The sequence below is a fragment of the Lissotriton helveticus genome, chromosome 2_1 (assembly GCF_964261635.1).
Source record: "Lissotriton helveticus chromosome 2_1, aLisHel1.1, whole genome shotgun sequence".
Lineage (NCBI taxonomy): Eukaryota > Metazoa > Chordata > Amphibia > Caudata > Salamandridae > Lissotriton > Lissotriton helveticus.
Genome location: NC_136059.1, coordinates 45,099,313 through 45,113,018, shown reverse-complemented (window position 1 = coordinate 45,113,018; position 13,706 = coordinate 45,099,313). Strand labels below are relative to the sequence as shown.

Here is a 13,706-nt window from a genome sequence, read left to right as displayed (position 1 = left end):
AGACTGCTCCCATTGATACCTACCCAGCCATTCTGAATTCTAGTCTTCTCCTACCCAGACAACCCTTATTCTGGCTATATTAACACATTAAAGACATTTCATAACAATATCTGCAACGCAAGCGAGCAAGCAAAATAAACTAAACACAGTCAGACTTCATTTAAATCTGGTCCAAGATGGTTGCACTGTGCCCAGGGCCAGCGCTGGGCCACGCTCCACCCTAGCCCCCCCCCTGAAGACATCTCCCCCTTACCTCTGTGCCTGGGGTCCTCGTGTGGGGGGGCGTCCAATGCAAGATTTGCGGTGGATTGGGGATGTTTCCCGGCACACAATGCACCAAGTTCTGTGCAAGAAAACACAAAAACTCAGGGTAGCGCTCATGTTTAATACAAAAATCACAAGCAAACACCCAGGATAAGCAAGGTCAATTAACAGCGCTTCGCCCTCGACCAGTTGCAGCATCTGATGCTAAGATCCATTGATCGTCGTTGGTGCATTTAACCTTTTTTTATCTCAGTGCGAGTGAGTGGGAGCAGAGCACGTGATAGAAAAGACACCTCGTGCTAGGCTCCCATGGGCAGCTGCCGGGCTCTTCTGGTGGGTAGGATGCGAGAAGGCCTGGGGGGAACAGATCTATGGGTTGAGGCCAGAGATGGCCCTGCTGCTCTCTGAGATACTCACTTTCCTTTGCTCTGCTCACCTCAAGGGTTCACCTAAACAGTGCGGTGTACAACATGGAATAACATAACAAAAGGAGAACTTGTTAAAAATGTGTGTAGAAATGCAATAAAGCTTAGGCTTGAGTGGACTTCAAGACGTACAAAAATGAAATACCAACTGATGAATAAAATGCAAGGGTGCACATGAATGCATGGGCATTTGCATTTTCATAGTATATAATAAGCAATTAGGCACATAAGCCACTGACTTTCTTTCTCACCTGTCATTAGAGGAGAAATCGTCTGCTTATCCCTCCCAGAGACGCTCTGCTGGTTCAACAGTCCAATCTTGAATCAACCAAGCAAACACACTCTAATCAGGAAATGCAAATTCAATGCACTCTACTGTATAACCAGCATAACTTGTGCATAACACACGTCAGAAGTGTGCACAAAGTGAGCCAAAATACACCTACGGCAGCTTTTACTCACACCACTCGGCGGCAAGGACTGCCAAAGGTGGGATTTAGTGTTTGGTCCCTCACTTCTTTCTCAGAGCCTCTAAGGAAAGGGTAGCCTCTTTCAGAAGCCAGGCTGTCTGTCCCCAGTGCATCACAGGTTACAGGGCGAATGGTCCCCTGCTACGCAGCAACGTAGGGAAAAGGCTCAAGGCTGGAGTTTTGGATCTATGTAAGGGGTAAGCACTCTAACAGCAGGAAGACGTTAGAGCAGTTGTGATGCACTGGTATGCTGACCAGATACTGACTGAGCTGTAACCACCTGACAAGAAGGGACTGGACCCGGAACAGGAATCACCCGACAGGAAGAGGCTTGTCCCAGAACAGGACCCACTTGAATTGAATGGAAAGGACCCAGAACAGGGAAAGGCTGGACATGCTGAAATGGTTTTCATCTTTGGTGCCCATCATGAAATGAAGTTTGTGTTTCGTGACCTATAGGAACGACGTTTGTGTTTGGTGGCCATCTTGAAATGAAGTTTGTGTTTGGTGGCCCTATAGGAGTGAAGTTTGGGTTTGTGTTTGGCGGCCATCTTGGAACGAAGTTTGTGTGTGGTGACCCCATAGGAATGAAGTTTGTTTTTGGTGGCTATCTTGGAATTAAGTTTGTGTTTGGTGGCCATATTGGAAGGAAGTTTGTGTTTGGTGGCCATATTGGAAGGAAGTTTGTGTTTGTTGGCCATCTTAAAATGGGCTCTCACAAAAGGCCAGTAGAACTGAAACTTACAGCTTAAAACTGGGCCAGTCGCTGGGCCACATCCATAACAATGACTGGTGTGCTACCCTGCTAATGCAGAACGGCACAGTCACAATTCCTAATGAGCATTTAGTCTGTACATATGGTCTCTGATCAGTGGGCCAAAGTCAGTGTTTCTTGCATGCATTCTCTTTGATTTCTCACTGTGTGTTTTCTTTTAAGTCTTCTGTTTTGCTCGCCCTTCTGACAGCTTAAATGTTCATTATTTGAACTCTTGTTTATGACCCTCTAAATATCCCAGGGGTTATTTATGAGAGACTTGCACTGCTGAATAATCACTTTTTTTGATGATGCTGCAGCGCAAGCCTCTCAGTCATATCTATGCGGAGACGTCAAGCCACCCTGCATGGTTTTGCATGGCCTCATAGATATGGAGTAAGGCAAAGCAGCACATGTTGCAGCCTTGCCTTACTCTCCCTCAAGGAGGCCTTCCTGGTTTTTGCAATGGGTTTTCCCATGCAACACCCATGGAATTTGATGCTGCCCAAGATTTATAAAGTGTTGTAAACCTAGGGCAATGTCAAATCTGTACGCTTCTCAAGGTGAGGCAACAAGGAGAAATATGTTAATATCACCTTGTTTTTTCCTCTTTCCAAGTGTGCTGCTTTCTACAGCACACATAGAAAGAGGAAAATGCCTGGTAGGAATGTTTTTGTGCAGGAAGATGCCCCTTCCTGCACAAAAACAATCATGCCAACAACACTTGCACCATTGTGCAAGGTGCCTGCGCTGGCGCTCGGCTGCAAATTGTGTGCCAGCGCTGGCTGAAAAGACAGGATTGCACCGTATCTTGTAAATACAGTGCATTCCTGCCATTTCAAATTGGCGTAGGGCAGCACAGCAACAAGACCTGCGATGTTGCCCTAAGTCGATTCCTCATAAAAAGGCCCCCTGTTTTTAGCTCTCCTGCACCTGTTTTACTTTGCAGTCTTATGGGCACCGATTCACAAAAGTAATCTGAGACAAAATCCTAACTTTACGACTTTCGGTATTCACAAAGGGCCTTTAGGAGCACTAAAGTTAGGATTTTGTCTCAGTTAAACTTAAGTTTTGGTCTTAAGTTTAACTTAGTTTAATTTTAAGACCAAAACTTAAGTTTAACTGAGGCAAAATCCTAACTTTACTACTCCTAAATTCCCTTGGTGAATACCGAAAGTCGTAAAGTTGGGAAAGTCGTAAAGTTAGGATTTTGTCTCAGATTACTTTTGTGAATCGGGCGCATTGACATTATTGGCATATGGCTTTCTCTTTTCTGATGTTTTGATTCTTATTTTCTGTCTGCAGTGGGAGGAGTTCATGCAGCTGGGATCAGAAATTCCAGATTCTGAACTTGATGACATCATGACTTCCCAGCATGCAAATCAGTGCTGTACTCTGATCTACACCTCAGGGACAACTGGTACACCTAAGGGTGTGATGCTGAGTCATGACAATGTGAGTATCAATGCAGAATGATTTATCCTGGGCAAGTTAATGTAAATAATTCAACTTAAACAAAGGTGAACTAAATGCACTGGACAGTGTGTCCTCTCTCTCACATTTAATACTATATCTTTTTCACCAAAATAGCTTTTCAGATCCTTGAACTATTAACCATCAAAATAGACCGAAATATTCAGTTAAGAAATAATTTTACTAAATGGGAAAGACAGAACACTTTACATGTAAAGGCAGTTGTAATTATATGAAATGTATGGCGTATCATGTGGTATTAAGAAAAAAACAGGCATGGTGTTTACATTTGGAGTGGTGTGGCTCACTGGTTAGAGGCGGCAGACCCGGAAGCAGAGGACAGCCCGGGACCAGGGTTCTATTCCCGACGCGGCAGGGACGAGGACCAGGGTCAGCGGACTCGATAGTTCTCGCCTCGGTGCCTACTCTAACCAGGGAACACACTCGGCAACTCTGGGCATTAGCTTGCCTCATCTCCACAACGGCCCCCCACATACGGCGGGGATGCCTGGTTTCACCTTGAAGATACCCAGTAGGGACCATCTCACAGGGAAAGACAGGACGGGTTCCCCAGAGGTCTACAGCGCACAGATACTCCTTCGGGAGTCGATTCTAGCGCTTTAGAAACCCACAATCAATCAATTTATAAAACATTTTTATGTGAGAGGACGAGTGTGATGATGTCATGATGCCAGCTTGCTGGCATAGAATCTGTTGATGTCATATAGAGTGTTAGTACTGAGGGATGCTGATGTGTCAGTTGGGGACTTATGCTGTGTTGAAGCTGTACCAGTTTGGGCGGCTCTCTTCCCCAATAAACCTATTCTGAACTATACTTCATCAGTGTCTGCCATCCGTCTTTACAGTGGCGACAGAGGACGGGATACTTCTTCTGTACATCCCGATTTCAAAATTCAATACTACTGACTTTGACCAACCGTGAGTACAATTTTTTTTGGGGCTGTTAGTTCCCCACTACGAGAGAGAGCTGTCCCTACCCACATTCCTGACCTTTTTGCCGATCATTATCGATTCATAGTCTCATATTATTCAGTGAGACACATGTAGTTTCTGTATAAAATTATCTGTGGCCGTATCTCCTCCATCTTACTGGTCGTATTGAGGCCCGATTTTTAACAACAGAACTAGATCTAGGAGGGGACTTACGTCAAACATAGCTTGTCTATGCCGATCCATCGCGAGCAACAGAGGTGTTTGCTCATCACTGCCATCCTGTGTATGATGACGTATTAGAACTCTCCTGTTCTCCCAGTTATTGCCGCGACGAAAGCAGCCATTACCTCCTCGTCCTGTCTTCCTCGCACAGTAATTACCCATGAGCCTCCGGCTCCACACAGAACTCCAAGTATAAAACAAAAAAACGCTCTAGTCTCTCTCTCCCTCCTCCAAGATGGCCCCCAGTGGCTCCAGCCAATCCCATAAAGGGATACAGAAATACCAACACGACCTGTTCTTTTTTCTGCACTACCCCGAGTGCTGTGTTCCCTGCTGGTCAGGTGAGTGGGGGCTGGGGTACTGCTGGAGCAGCCCCGCTTGTCCTCTGATATTAGGAAGGGGGAAGTTAGTGTGTTTGTTCCTTCGTGGTTCGATGTACTCGTGTTTTTGTTTAATTGATTTTTTTCCCCCTTCTTATGCCGGCGCGCTCCGTGTCCTGCTCTAGCGGACTTTGGGAGCGTTTGTGTGGGCTGCGGCGCTTTGAGCCTCGCTCCATGTGGATGCGCCTTGGGTCCTGCTGTACAGGATCGTTGATGGGTGTGTTCTGTCTCGCGGCCGCGTATCCTGCTGTGCGGGCCTAGGTGCGGCCGGGTGCGTTTCCTATGGGGGCCGGAGGCTCCCGGTGACTCGCACTTACCTTCTGCTGCCTCTATGATTCGGGGGCTGCGGGAGGCGAGACGTGGCTTCTCGTGCTGTTTTCCCTGTGCACGGTGGGTCCGGGCATTCTTACCGGGATGCGCGCAAGACTTCCCTCGCTTTTCTGTGCTGTTGGGGGCGTGCAGTGGGTGTTTTCCATTGGTTGCTTAGCAACCTCGGGTATATATTTTTTTGATCTGGTGCTTTCTGTGGATTGCCTGTGTTTTGTCACTCATGTTTGGCTATTATGGAGGGTGATTCTTCGGATTTGGCTGCTCCTGATTCCTTGGAGGCTTCTGGCTCTGGGGTAACGATTCCTTCTATGGAATTTTTGCAGTGCATGATAGATTATGCTATGGGGGGGCGTGGCTTGGGCGCCGATGTAGACGGTAGCGGGACTCCGGAGCTCCTCCACGACCGCCCCTCGCAACCACGCATCCTGACCCCCGACATCGGACCCCTGGCCCCCACCGAGCATCGGAGGGGCTGGGGAGCATAGGGGCACAAACTAGGGTAGCTGGGGGCCCCCGAAACCGCCAAAAGCGACCTTTTTCCCCACCGAAGAGGTTTGCGCGCTGCACGTGCAAAATGGCGGCTGCAGTCGAAACTTGAGCTGCCTGACGCAGGCGGGCTGCTGCCAGAAGAAGGCTCATTGGGGCGGTGGACCCAACAGTGCCTGGAGCGGAGCGTCTTGCACACTGATAGAGGTGGGGAGAGCGGGCTGGTGCGGTGGCCTTGAAGCGCCCTGGAATGGTGAATTCGCGGGCCGTCTGACCCCAAGATGGCGGCGCCCGTGTGAGTGCCCCGGGCCCCGGACGGCTGGCCGAACACGTTGGGAGGCCTGCAGGTCCCCCCCTTGGTGAGGAGTCTCCCGGGCACTGAGGTGAGAGCAACGGCGGCCCCTGAACCAGGAGGAGCACGACGGCCTACGAAGGTGGCAGGGGGGTGCTTCAGACAGAGAGCCTGTCGCGAGGAGACGTCAGAAGGACCGGGGGCGCCTTCAGGGGAGGCCTGCAGGTAGCTAGCACGGCCCGGAGAGCCACCCCCTAGGATCTCTGGTGACCTGAAGCTGAGGGTGCCGGCATTGATTGCTTCGCTGGGTGCCCCAAGGAGGAAGACGACCAGGAGGGCCCCCTCTTTCTCCTCATTCTTGGCAGGGCCCATGCTAGACCTGCGGTGAGTGGACCTAGAACTCCAGGAGTCTACCCCTTGTGCCGGAGTACACCCCCGGCTATCCACGAGCCGGCATCCCCACTTTCCTGTCGCTTGCCGCAGCGGGCGACCACATCGGGCAGGCCCTCGAGCCCTCCCTGAGGACCCTGGCTGGGACGTCCTTCCTGCGCTGACTTTGCCCCTGCATCCACTATCGGGGGGTGAGAGAGCTCTTGGACACGGGAGACGGAGGGGCGCGGACCTGGTGCCGGGGGCGCCCCTGTGGAAGTGACTGGGGGCTGACGGGCCCAGCGCACTGCGCCTGAGTGAGCAGCTTGGAGCGGACTCCGGAAAATTACCACAGGATGGTCCGGGGGGCGCCGAAAGAAGGGATTTGATATACTGAGGCTCGATGACCCAGGTCACACGATGCCGGGTGGCGAGGAGGCATCTGGCTCTGGGGACTCGGCTCCGCCACGGGACCCCTCCCTGAGTGACATTATGCAGGCCATTGTGGCATCGCGGGAGGCCAAGGAGAAGCGAATGAACACCATTGGCACGGACCTGTCCCTGTTGAAGGATGACCACAGGAAGCTGAAAGAGCGAGTTACGACCATGGAGGCGAACATGAAAGACGTTCCAGGGGACGTAGAGACCTTGAAGGCCTCATTGGCGGAAGTGGCGCAGAAAGTTCGGGTGCTGGAACTCAGGGCCGAGGACAGTGAGGGACGCTCCAGACGCAACAACCTCCGCTTCGTGGGAGTCCAGGAGAGAGAGGAAGGCCAAGACGCAGTGGCCTTCTAGGAACACTGGTTGCGGACGGAGGTGGCGCCGGAGGGGCTCTCCCCATTCTGCGCTCTGGACCGCGCCCTCAGAGTCCCGTCACTCCCGCCTAGAGCCGGAGGACCGCCTCGCCCGATGGTGGCGCGCCTTTTACATTACCGGGATCGTGATCACATTCTCCAAGCGGCTAGGGCCCTGCCGAACCTACGCATTGGTAACAGCAAGGTCATGATTTTCCCGGACTTCACTAGAGACGTTCAACGTCAACGATCGTCCTTCCTGGCGGTCAAGCAGAAGCTGAGAGCTTTGCAGCTGCCCTATGCTATGTTGTTTCCGGCCCGACTAAAGGTCATTGCTGGAGGGAGCACTCATTTCTTCACCACACCGCAGGAGGCTTGGGGCTGGATAGAAACCAGGGGGATAGCTGATGGAGAAACCCCCGCTGAGACCACGCCTAGACGTGGCTCTACTGAAGTGACACCGACACGACAACCTGGCTCCCCCACTGGATGGCAACAGGAGAGAAACAAGGCGGTGATGGCGGTGGCAGCCATCAGCTAAGGGGAGGTCAGCCCCTCCAGTAACGGCTCGGACCACTCAAAGAATGCTGAACTGAGTTCAGGCTCCAGCAGCGCTCATGGCCTATCCGAGACGGATCTCTCAGTGGTTACCCCGCAGACGGCGGACGGTATCTTTGGCTGAAGAGGTTATGAGGACAAGGGAAACTCTATTATACGGTATTGGGATGCGGGGAGGGTCCTACCTGCGGTTGCGGGGGTGGCGGGGTCAACTGTCTTCTGCTGCTCATAACTGTACTGTTGAGGGGGGGTAGAATGGGTGAACTTTTGAATACTAAGGGGTGCGGGGGGGGGAAGCTCCGGACCTAACTGGCATTGACATGCCGTATAGCCTAGCCTACTCTTGTTGATTGACGCTTGTTTTGCAGGGTTTGGATGGGGTTACCACGTTGGTTATCTGTCCGGGGGAGAGGGAGTGGGGTTGAACTGTTTGATAATGGGTATGGGGGTTGGGGGGTGGGTTCTGGACGTGTCAGAGGCTCCCTTAGGGGTCTGTATGCACTGCAACGGGTACTGCCATGGGACCCGACTTAGGATACAAATGTCTCACGTGGAATGTGAGGGGGATGCACACCATGCATAGACGCCACAAGATTCACTCACACTTAATTAGACGGGGCATATATATGACCTTCCTCCAGGAAACGCATCTCTTAGCGCAGGAAGGGAAAGCATTGCAGCGCAGATGGAGGGGGCAGGTATTTCACACTGATTACTCGGCCTATGCCAGGGGTGTGGTCATCTGGATAAGGGCGGGGGTTCCCTTTCAATGCACGCAATAGCTTATTGACCCGGAGGGTAGGTATGTAGTGGTGAGGGGCAAGCTAGATGGGAGGGACCTCACGCTGGGTTGTATATATGCACCGAATGTGGACCAACCTGCTTTCTTCTCCTTGCTGTCCCGCACATTGGCACCGTTCTTAATGGGCCCTCTGCTCTCTGAGGGGGATTTCAATTGTGTGTCTGACACTGCCTTGGACCGCTCACATCCCCCTTTACTAAATGCACCGGCGACCAGACTGACGCTTGCGCGTTCTGATTGGCAGCGGCGTTGGGGGCTAATTGACGTTTGGAGGACCCACCACCCGTTAGACAGGGACTACTCCTTCTTCTCCTCCCTGCACGAACTTCACGTTCGCATAGACGCCTTCGTGTGCTCCCTGGAGGTGCATGGTGAGGTGTGCCATAGCGAGTACCTTACGCGCACGATTTCCGACCATAACCCTCTGCTGGTACACCTGCAGTGGTCGCAGTGCCGCCCACGCATTCCCACCTGGATACTTCGCCCGGAGGCGCAAGACGATCAGGTCTTCCGGGCCACGATCGCCACGGATATAGAGTCGTATTTTCGGGATAACGCGGGGACTGCGGGATCGGCGACAATCGAGTGGGACGCCTTTAAAACAGTGGTGCGGGGACGATGCATTGCGACGGGGTCGGGTGCGGAAGACCTTGCTCAATGCAGTTGAACAGGAGGACGCGAAGCTACGATCGCTGGAGAAGGACCGGCCTGAGCGACCAGACATTCAGGAGGCACTACTTGAGGCGAGGGAGTCGGTAGCAGCGACGGTGGAGTGCCTCAGGTGCTTCGATCACAAAGCATACCTTAGGCGTGCGCATTTGGAACGGGTCAAAACGGGGGCGCTCCTGGCCTGGCTGGCCAATCCGGCTCGCCGAAGTTCGGTCATTCTCGAACTCAGGGATCATGCGGGGTTGGCGCGGTTCGACCAACAGGGAATAAATGAATTATTCCATGACTATTACACAGAGCTCTACCGTAGTCGGGTGTTACCGCTGGAGGCTGAGTTCCAGAGCTTCCTGGAGGGGCTGGACCTACCAGAGCTGGATGAAGAGACTGCAAAATCTCTAGGGGGTAAGATTGATGAAAGAGAGGTGAGAGTCGCCATCAAGAGTATGGCGCGGAATAAAACACCGGGCTCTGATGGCCTCCCGACGGAGTTCTACAACACTTACGTCGACCTCCTGGCCCCCCGACTGGCGTGGCTTTACAATGAGGCCAAACACCTCGGCAGCCTACCGAAGACCACTGGTGAGGCACTCATTGTCCCTCTATTGAAACCTGGCAAGCCGCCTTGGGATAGGTCGGTGTACCGCCCACTGTCCATGCTCAACCTGGATTACAAAATCCTAAGCAAGATCTTGGCGACGCGCCTACTTCCCCACATGGCCACTCTGATCCACGTGGACCAATCGGGCTTTATCTGGAACCGCAATACCACGCTCAATATACGGCCGCTTCTCCACGTTCTGGAGGCTGACACCTACGAGGTGGACGAGGCAGCGGTGTTTGCCGTTGACATGGAGAAGGCCTTTGACAGCCTGGAATGGCCGTATCTTTTCCATGTTATGCGCGCCATGGGATTGGGTACGGATTTTGCGGACTGGACAGCACTTTTATACAAGAACGCGACGGCGAGATTCAGAACGGGAGGTATAATTTCAGAGGCTTGCTTAGTAGGAAGGGGCACGTGACAGGGTTGCCCCCTCTCGCCCCTGTTGTTCGCCATAGCGATCGAACCTTTAGCGGCGCGTGCCCGTTTGGGACGGGCATATCAGGGGTTGGACGTATATGGACAGGTGCATCATATCGCATTATATGCTGATGACCTCCTGCTGTTTTTGGGGGACACCGCGGCCTCCCTGCGGGGAGCTAAAGCCTTACTTCAGGCATTGAGCAGGGTGTCGGGCCTCAGAGTGAACTGGGCGAAGTCATACCTGTTCCTGACCATGCCCACACTTTTCAGGAGGAGTGACCTGGGAGGAGAGGGGCCTTCGATACTTGGGCACTTCGATTTACCATACCAACATAGACATTCTGGAGGGCAACATCGGATCGGCGATCCGACTCCCTAAAACTAACTTTGACTTCTGGGGTATGCTCGCCCTATCCCTGGCGGGAAGGGTGGCACTCCTTAAGATGGTGACGCTGCCGCTCTATTTTTTTCGGACCCTCCCGGTCTGGCAAGCTACTTTCGTCGGCTGTAGACCATGGTGACCGGTTTTCTGTGGGGCTCGGGTAGGCGCAGGGTGGCACTGACCACGCTTCTGCGGCCTCGAGGTGAGGGGGAGCTAGCGGTGCCGGACTACGAGCTGTACTACCTGGCGGCCCAGTTGCAGTGGTTGACACAGTGGACAGCGAGAGCCACGAGGGAAGAGAACGGGTCTGGTGAGCCAGTGGGGCCGGTGCAGGTGATCTCCCGGATTGTACTGGGCCTGCCGATGGGGGACCTCCACCTTACTCAGGAATTCGCGACGGTTTGGAAGTGCTGGAATAGGTATCTGCGGAGAGGTCACATTGCGGTGCCGTATGCATCGGAGATCCCGCTCAAGCTATGCAGGGCGCTCCCGCACGGGGGCTCATGGCACCGACTGGAGAACTGGGAGCAACAGGGACTGGCGACCATTGGAGATCTATATGACGACGGAGCTTTAATGCCCTTCGATCTCTTGCAGGATCGCTTCGAACTGCCGAGGGGAGACTTCCTCCTTCATGCGGCACTGACCGCGGCGATCCGTAAACACTGGAAGGCGGGCTTGGTGGAGCCTCCGGTGTCCACGGGCTGTCAATACCTGGTAGTGGCCGCGGGGACGGTTAAAGCTATAACGTGCCTCTATAAACGCATGACTGCGGAGGCTCAGACCCCACTAGCATTTCTGAAGGCGAAATGGGAGGCGGATTTAACGATGGAGATCCCTGAAACGGCGTGGTCTGGTATAGTAGAACGGGCCTGGAAAGGGACGCGCAATGCGAGGTTTCAGCTGGTGCATTTTTACATCCTACACAGAGCGTACCTGACCCCTGACAAGCTCCATAGGTATTTCCCGACACACTCAGCGGCCTGCCCACGCTGTCCGGCAGAGGTGGCTGATTTCCAACACATGTGCTGGTCCTGCCCGGCTCTGGGCTCCTTTTGGCAAGGGGTGGTGGAAAATATGAAGGCGATCACTGAGAGGGATTTGCAACACACAATGGCACACTGCGTCCTACACTGGTTCCCACACACATCAACAAAAAAAAATCACTAGTAAATTCCTAGACCTGGGTCTACTGCTAGCGAAGCGAGCCATAACGTCCCAATGGGGAGCAAATAGGGGGCCCACAGTGGAGAGATGGCGGGTGGAGCTCACTAAATGGGCCAGCTGCGAGGGAGAGATACGTCTGCAACTGGCGATTAGGGCAGGCACTGATACTGCTCTGGAGAGGGCCCGGGCCTGGGAGAGGCTGGTACTAGAACTCACGCTGCCGAACTCTGATGGCGAGGGCTCCCTCCCGGGTAGCCCTGGCCCTTAGACACCACGGCTTAGGTGGGTGCTCGGCCCATTGCTTTCGTGGGATCGCCCCGCGCCCCACGTGCTGACTGCACTTTCCTACTGATTAATCCTGATTGTCGGTCTCGGACCTGCTATGCCCGCATGGAATCGTGCTTGCTCTTGTGGACCTCTGACACGCCAGGGGGGAGGGGTGGGATAGGGGAATAAGGGGGCAAGGGATGGGGGGGTTCGGGGGGAGAACTGGGAGGAGGGTAGTAAGTTGTTTGTTATTGTTTAGAGCTCGCTAGACCAGGTGCGGGGGGACCCAGATGGTTAGAAACACAGCTATATGTACTACCTGGGAAACAGTTATTTGTGCGTACCCTTACAGATCCTAGCGAATAATACTCTAATGTGTACTGCCGCTCGACCTCCGGGATGTGAGCTGAATGGCCGTGTTAGTTTGAGGCTACCACCTCAGAACTTTTGTACCTTGAATACCAGATGCTGACCTCACTGGCAACTTGATTGTACTCTTATTACAGCTGCAATAAAAATTCTTAAAAAAAGGTAGATTATGCTATGGCTGCTGCTTTACAGGTTATGGGGCTGGTTCCTCCTGCTGAATGGCCTATGGCTGATGATGCTCCTGCTCCTGAATCTCAGTCGGAGGAGGATGTAGACGTCAACGATCGTGTTGTGCAGGGTGCCGACCTGAGGAAGGTGTTGGGTCACATTCGCTGGAACTTGGTTTTTCCTGATTCTGTTGTGCCTCTGGAAGATGATTATTTGTCAGTATCAGCGTTGTGAGCCTGATTCTTTGCCTCTGCATTCTTCTGTTTTGATAGTTTTGGAGTCGGAGTGGGAGAATGTGGGCGAGGGCTCTTTTCCGCATTTTCTTGAATAACCGCTATCCTCTGCAGGACTTTGCTGTGACAATCCCTTCCTCTATTGAGGTTGATTCCTTGATGGCCAGTATGTCCTCTCATTGGACTGTTGTTTGGGGGGATTCCTCTCCTGCTGGCCCTGTGGATCGTAAGGTGGATGGTATGGTGTGGCGCACTTTTGCAGCAGCTGCTTTCTCCTTCCGGGCTGCGGCCTGTTCTTAATATGCCGTCCAGTCTTTCCTTACGGATTTTCAGTCTTTGGCTGTATTGTTGGACCAGGGGGTAGATGTCTCTTCTAATCTGGCGTTCCGGGTACGACATGTTTCTTTGGGGACGGCTGCTTCGGCTGCTGGGTCTTCTTTCGATGCGTGCAGGCTGTTGTGGCTCCGGTCATGGTAGGCTGATGCTGCACTGAAGGGTCTGCTGTTATACATCCATTTCTCTGGTGTGTGACTGTTTGGCTCTCAATTGGGTAATATGTTTCGGTAGACGGCGGAGGCCCGTTTGCTTCTGGCTCCTGAGCTTTCTCGTGCTTCCGGGCTTTTGGTTCCCCATTTACCCATGGGGTCTTTGTCCCTGCCACGCTTGATGTTCAGATGGTTGCGGTGGATGTTTGGGTCTCCGATTGTAGACCTCTTTGCTTCCCGGACCTCTGCCGCATTCCGCTGTTTTTACACGTTTATGCCTTGTCTGGATGCTTGGTGTGTGGTCACTCTGTCGTTTCTTTGGCCGAGGGGCCTGTTGTATGCCTTTCCTCCTGTTCCCCTGATTCCGAA

At 53.0% G+C, this 13,706-nt stretch overlaps 1 protein-coding gene across 1 annotated transcript in view; it reads left to right on the top strand.

Annotated features, from left to right (window-relative positions):
- Positions 1 to 13,706, top strand: part of LOC144817691 (long-chain-fatty-acid--CoA ligase ACSBG2-like) — a 432,359-nt gene that overhangs the window by 127,817 nt on the left and 290,836 nt on the right. Inside the window, exon 6 of the mRNA XM_078674438.1 lies at positions 3,219 to 3,368. Within this exon, the coding sequence (XP_078530564.1) occupies positions 3,219 to 3,368 (150 nt within the window). The remainder of the gene's footprint in view (positions 1 to 3,218; positions 3,369 to 13,706) is intronic.